Below are 6,514 nucleotides of genomic sequence, written 5' to 3' on the forward strand. Positions count from 1 at the left end.
AGTCTTTTGAGCCGGAGTAAATTCCATGACTTGAAGAATTATTCATGTAAGAATGACTTACTCATTGTACAGGAAAGCACAGAGAAAACATATGCTTGGGCAGGAGATTAAAAACAGCATGAAATCAAGGAGAGGACAGACTTTTCAGGACCTCGAAAAAAGAGGACTTGATACAGAGACTGAATTCAGGCAGTTGTTCAAAGGTACTTTCCAAAGTCCTCTCTGTTATGACTCTGTTTTCCTATAATTTCATATAAACACTCAGAAAGGTTTGCAAATTTTGTTCATCTTTTTAAAGAATTTGGATTTGTTAATTTTTTGTATTGTTTTTTAATTCCCTATTTCATATATTTCTGCTGTAATCTTTGTTAATATTTATATTTGCTTTTGGTTTAGTTTGCTCTGCTTTTTCTATTTCCTTAAGGTAGAAGTTTACATTGCTTATTTGAGATTTTTCTTATTTTTAATATAGGTGTCTACAAGTATAAATTTTTGTCTAAGCACTGCATGAGCCTTGCAACCTATAAATTTTGATATGCTGTGCTTTGATCTTTGTCTGAAAGAGCTCCGTAACTTCCCTGTGACTTTTCTTTTACCTATTGTTTATTTAAGGGACTATTGTTTAATTTCCACACGTTTGTGAGTTTTCTAAATTTCCTTCTCTTATTGTGGTCAGAGAGCATATTTTCTAATGATCTTAGTCTTTTTTTAAAAAGGAAAAATTTCAACAAAACAAACAAAAGGTCATGAAAAAATTTCCATTATCTTTCAATTCTACTTTTCCGTGAACTTTTGGAGTGTCATTGTGTTTATGTTCTGTTTTATTTATTTATCTTGCTAAACTTAGATATTTAATTTCTGTTCTTGATTTCTTTTTATCAAGTGGACTCGATATGCTTACAAATTAATTTGCCTTTGAAAAAGTTTTTTCATCCTCTGTTGACATTAATTTGCCCTTTGCACGCTTTTAGAAGACTTTAGAGAGCTGTTTTAAATACTTGTAGAGATTATAAAATGAAATATTTAAATTTTAATATTTTACATCTCTAGCATTTGTGAAAAATTGAAGCCGTACTTTCTACAGTGTATTTTGTTATTCACCTGTTATTCAGTTTATGTATTTGTTATTTGAACAAATAAATGTGCATATCCTTTAAAAAAAAAAAGATTGCGATTCCCACAGAAAATAAAAAATAAACAATAAATACTCACAAAAGAGATAAAATTACCAAAAGGAGCATTCCTTTCTTCTCATGGCATTTGTCAGTGAATTGCTTTGAAAATTCTGGGAAGAGGACCTGAGACTAACGTTGAGGAAAAGATCAGTCAATACCATGAATTATAACCTTCAAAACTGCTTGTTTTTATTTACATCACGGTAGTACATACTTATGCAGTCCTCGGAAGTACAGTGCACACATTTCTTGTGTGGGGTTATGCTCCTGTTCCTTCTCATTTATACATTTAAGTTGTGCCTTTTGTTTTTAGAGATTTTTCTTTGCTCGAAATATCTACTTCTGGCATTTCACAAATCCAAAACATGTTGAAGAAACAGGGTACGTCATTCCAGTTTTGCCTTGGATTTGAAGAGTCTCGTATGGTGGCACAGTCCTCCACAGTAGCTAAGTTGTTGGGCTCTCCTGCGTCCCAGAAGCTGCAAGAGAGCGATCAAGGGAGATTTGAAATTCCAGCAAAAAGAGGTGAAGAGACCTGACATATCAGGCAAACTACATTTTTGCTATTTAACTTCACAATCCTTTTGTGAGGTAGGTATTGTAATCTCCATTTCATTGTTGAAGACAATCTCGGAAAAGCTAAACAATTTGCCTAAGTGGTAGAAGCTGTGAGTCTTGAAGCTAAACTGGATTTTTCTGACTCTCTGTTCTGTCTTTGAGTCTTAGACCCAGAACGGGAAGTTATGGCAAGGACTGATGTCCTGGTGGATTTGTTTCCTTTGCACTCATGTCTCATATCATGTCTGGTTCCCTTTATCCTTCACAGAGTATGTATTAACGCAGGGGCAGCCCTTCAATGGTGTTCCAAGGCTGTAGTGAAGCAACTTTTGTAAAGTGTCAGAGCATCTGGGCTGGACTGTCAGAACCACTGCTTACTAGCTGTACAATCATTTAACGCCTTTGACCGTTAGTTTCCTCAAATGCTGAATGAAGATTCATACCATTGAAGTATCTCAGGAAGGTGTGATTTCGGTAAAATAAAATAATGAATGAGAAAAAAAACTTTGAAAACTCCAAATGCTGTGCTTTAATGATGTAAGGCCATCATCAAATAGAAAAGAGACATTATCAAGGGGTCTCAATTTTCACTCTTTAAGAATCAGCCATCTTTCCTAAGTCACTATTTTTTTTCTCATTTCCCAGAGTAAAACTCTTAATTCCAGTCTTGTGTCTTCTGCATTCCCAATGAGCGATTCTTCTGTTCTAATTCCCTTCTTATTCCCCTCCGCTATTTGCCCTTTATTCTCGAGACAGTTCCAGGAAGTGGGAGAGGCAGGTGCTTGCGCTTTTGTTTCCTCTGCACCAGCTATTCCCGTGCCTGCAACTAACACCACCAGGGATGGCCCTGAATATATCTCATGCAACAGAAGGGGCTTCTGAGAACCCCCCTCAACAGTGGTCTAACTTAAGATTTGGGGCAGAGTTGCATTTCTCCTACCAGGAGGTGCTTACCTCAGAGTGTACGTGAAAGGCGTGCCATCCACCCACTGCCACTGACGCTCGCTCACCTGGTCCGTCAGTCCAATATAAAACTCTCTCTTTCTAGGTTTCTTGTGGAAAAGAAATTCCTATGGAAGATACACAATAAAAAAAAAATAGAAAATCAATTATATCAGCTCTGTGCAAATGTTGAAGGTAATTGTTATTAAGAGAGGTAAAATAGGATCTAGACTAGAGATAATAGATAAATGGGCCTGAAGATGTAAGATTATGAGGACTATCTACAGATTTATTTTTTATTGTGGCAAAATATACACAACATAAAATTAAACTGACAAAAAATAACCCTCAACAGAGAAGGAGATTCCTGATAACTCATTCAGAGTTTACTGTTATTGGCTGCCAAATCCATTGCATATATTTAGAACAAACATTATTAATCACAGTTGAAAGATAATGGACAATATTTGCTCGCTTTGTTTCATATGATATGTTCATAAACATAATGGAAATTTTAGAACTAAAACTAATCTCCAACAGTCCCCTGCCCCAGTTTAACTAATAAAGGAATTCCACAGGGAAATTCCCTCTTTCTTAGGATTTCCTAGTAATAAAAATAAAGTAGGTAGTGACTGACAGAAATAGTAGGAACAGTACGCATTCCAGTACATTCATTCAACAAACAGCCATTAAAGGTCCAACACTGTGCAAACGCATGGAAAAGGGCTGGGCCCTGTGAAGAAGGCTGCACCGGCGCTGGAGGAGCCCGTGCGCCTGCTACCTGCTCCTCCCGCGTGTTGATAACCACCAGGTGAGCCCCCATGTCTGAGCAGTTCCTTAGACTTGACGCCCATGTCAAGGTGTTAGTAGAAAAGAAGTAGCAGCTAGATTGAAAGTGTTCCCAGTTCAATGGACAGCAACTCTTCACTGAACCTAGGAGGAGAGAAGTTTCAGTGAGTGTCCCTGGGGCACTGGTGAAGAAAACGAAACTTCACTTGGCACCATGCCATCCATGACTTATAGTCAGAAGCCTTGGAATTTCTTGTTCATACCCATCTTGCTGTCTAAGACTTTAGATAATTCCAATGTCAAAAACACAAACAGCATTTTTTTTCTTTTGAACATAATCCTTATTTTCTAGATATCAGTGCCAGCGAATGCAGCCATATATGCAATCTATCTCAGTTACGCTGTTGAGGTAGAACTCTGTTATCTGTTCTTAGACTGCCGAGATCATAGAAAGTTAGGCTTTTTATCTGGGTTGCTTATCCTAAGCAACTATCTCTAATGCTGCCTCAACAGTGTGCCCTCAACCAAATATCCAAACGGTGGTGTATAGATGGCTAAATTTCTTAGAATTACAGAATTTCCGCCTTTAAATTGACGAAAAATAAATAGTTCAATCCCTCTCACTTTAGGGTTGAAGAAATTACAGATCAGAGAAGGAAGTCACTTTCCCAGTGTCATACAGCATCTTGCTGAGACTTGGAACAGGATGATATGTTAGGGCACAAGGAATATATTTCTGAAGTATTTCCAAGTTCTAAAAAAAAAATAAAAGAACACTCCTGGGAATTAACCCCTTCCACCTCCACATTTACTGTTCAGATGTATACCTCAAATTTATTCTAAAAGTTTGCTATAATGTTCCAAAGATTTCCTGCCCCAAGGTTAATTGCATTTACGAACTTCTATTCCCAGACTCTTTCCAACTCCTCATTATTCTCTTACAGCACAGGCAGGATTTTACATTTAATTTTTGAAAAATAGAACCTTATCCAACTATACGTATCTCAAAGTCAATCTGGAAGCCAGAAAACATTGATATATAAATTTCAGTTTTGGGGTCTATTATACCTGCTCCGTCATTGTAGCAGGAAAGCTCCATGAAATTCTCATGTGGTTGGAACTTTTTCTCATCACAGCTTTGAAAGATGTGATATGTCACTGTAAGGAAAGGAGCACAGTTAATGTTCATTACTATTTTTTGATAAAAATCAATTTCGTGTTTTGCCTATAACAAAAATGCCAATAATTATCATGATTTTCTTTCTACTTTTCCTTCCATGGCACTGGAATTCACATTTCATAGTTTTCCTGATTTATGAAGCTGAATACACTTCATTTCAGACCTAAAGGCCCTGAGAAAAAATACATTTGCACTCTCTCTTATGCTAAGTCTAATCCTCTCTATCTTTTCTTCCAAAAAGTAATTTCTTGTGTCTTTGATCTTGACACAGTGAGTCCAAGCTTCAAGCTAGAATCTCATAAAGATTACACTAATGATAGGGGTACAGTGGGGAAGACTCAAGACCACCAAGGGGATGAAAAATGTCTATTATGAAAAATGTACCAGAGGTCAGTGTAACTTAGTAACAGTTCTGCACTAGTTGGGGTTTCTGGTTTGTGGAACAGCTTGGAGATTAATAAGGTGAAAGTGAAATAGAAAGACCCTATGTGGGAGAAGAGAACACACAGGCATCAAGGAAGTGTTTACTCCCAATATTCACCAGGGAGAATTAGATTGAATGTGGTCTTCAGAACTCACCAACAACTCTAGTGATAAAACAGGCGCTGAGAAGCAGGATGGAGACCCCAGCAACAGTCCATAAGAACCCCTGGGAAGACCAGCATCTCCGCTCTGTAGGAAGAAGGACACACATACACGGTCAATCTTTGCTAAGCAAAACACAAAAGAGATATATGAGATTCTTATTTCCTTCCACTTGCACTGTCTGTATCGAGTAATTACCAAACTTCAGTGTACATTAGAATCACTTGGAGGTCTCATTGAAACACGCATTGCTGAGCCCCACCCCCAGAGTTGACAATTCCGTAGAGCTTGTATGGAACCAGCAAGTTCCCAGGGGCTGCTGATGCTGCTGGTCTGAGGACAATTTAAGAACCACTGGTATAATCCCTTCCTAATTTTAAGACTCTCATGAGCTCAGATATGCAACTTCTCCTTTATAAGTCTTCCAGTTAAAATACTTTAACATTTTCTAAGACTTTTCCCCCCTTATCCCTTTCTCTCTCTCTCTGCTTTTTTTGTCTCTTGCTTTCTTCTTTTAGTGTTTTGTTTTCCAAGCTTTTTGTAAATTAGTCACATAAAACATTGACAATCATCTAGCAGTCACTTTCCTTCTCCCAGTACACATTTCACAGACAAACAGCATGAGTTCTACAGAAACGAAGTGACTTGTCCAAAGGGACACAGTGTGGTATAGAAAGGACAGAAACAAGTCTGGTAGCTCTCCCTGAAAAGTCCGGCAAGCTTTCTAGTATAACATACAATCTTCTAATTTCTCTCTCTCTCCTCTCTCTCTCTCTCTCTCTCTCTGTGTGTGTGCGTGCGCCCATTTTTTACTTCATTGAGTACTTTTCCATTGTCCTGTCCGTCACCGTATTTATCACCTGTTCCAAAAATCAGGCTATGGAAGACAAGGGAGAGTTGCAGATTTTACCTGTGCATTGTGATCCAGATGACTTGGAAGAATTCATTTTTTCTCTCTTTTTCTCATTCTCTCTCTTCCCTTCTTCAGTTTCTGAGTCCAGTAGTGTTTTGTTAGTAAAATTCAGGGAAAATGAATCTTGACGGATAAACACTTTACCTGTGTTTTAGGAAGTCCATCTCTAACAGACATATGAATATTAATTTGTTCTGTGGCTGTGCATTTAAGTCAGGATTTCCTTTATTGCATAAGATGAACAAGGGAATTTACTGAGCAACGTGTCAGTTCTCACTTCAGAAAACAACAAAAAGAAGAAGTGACGAAATGGTAAGTATCAAAACAAGTAGGATAGTAGGTTGACCACTGGAAATATGACAGGCTTAAAAA

The 6,514-nt window shown here is 37.6% G+C and overlaps 1 protein-coding gene across 2 annotated transcripts; it reads right to left on the reverse strand.

Moving 5' to 3' along the window:
- Positions 1-1,339: 1,339 nt before the first annotated feature.
- Positions 1,340-6,213, reverse strand: CLEC4E (C-type lectin domain family 4, member E). 2 transcript variants are annotated; one of them, XM_008574775.1, is made up of 6 exons: positions 6,140-6,213; positions 5,224-5,316; positions 4,533-4,622; positions 3,457-3,608; positions 2,688-2,803; positions 1,340-1,654 (listed from the first exon to the last, which is right to left on the reverse strand). In XM_008574775.1, exons 1-6 carry the CDS (start codon positions 6,174-6,176, stop codon positions 1,465-1,467), a joined length of 678 nt encoding a protein of 225 aa, XP_008572997.1. In that variant the 5' UTR covers positions 6,177-6,213; the 3' UTR covers positions 1,340-1,464. The 2 variants fall into 2 exon arrangements, 1 of the variants encoding a protein (XP_008572997.1); XR_550648.1 differs by having other exon boundaries at positions 1,569-1,654; positions 2,744-3,608.
- Between the last annotated feature and the right edge of the window lie 301 nt (positions 6,214-6,514).

This window comes from Galeopterus variegatus, unplaced genomic scaffold (genome assembly GCF_000696425.1).
Source record: "Galeopterus variegatus unplaced genomic scaffold, G_variegatus-3.0.2 Scaffold1102, whole genome shotgun sequence".
Lineage (NCBI taxonomy): Eukaryota > Metazoa > Chordata > Mammalia > Dermoptera > Cynocephalidae > Galeopterus > Galeopterus variegatus.

Excerpts from the sequence above, each read along its gene's own strand:
- CLEC4E (XM_008574775.1), bottom strand. The coding sequence starts at position 6,176 with ATGAATTCTTCCAAGTCATCTGGATCACAATGCACAG. Across the intron at positions 5,317-6,139 it reads ATCTGGATCACAATGCACAG|AGCGGAGATGCTGGTCTTCC; the intron begins GTAAAATCTGCA and ends TTCTTCCTACAG. Across the intron at positions 4,623-5,223 it reads TTTTATCACTAGAGTTGTTG|TGACATATCACATCTTTCAA; the intron begins GTGAGTTCTGAA and ends CTTTCCTTACAG.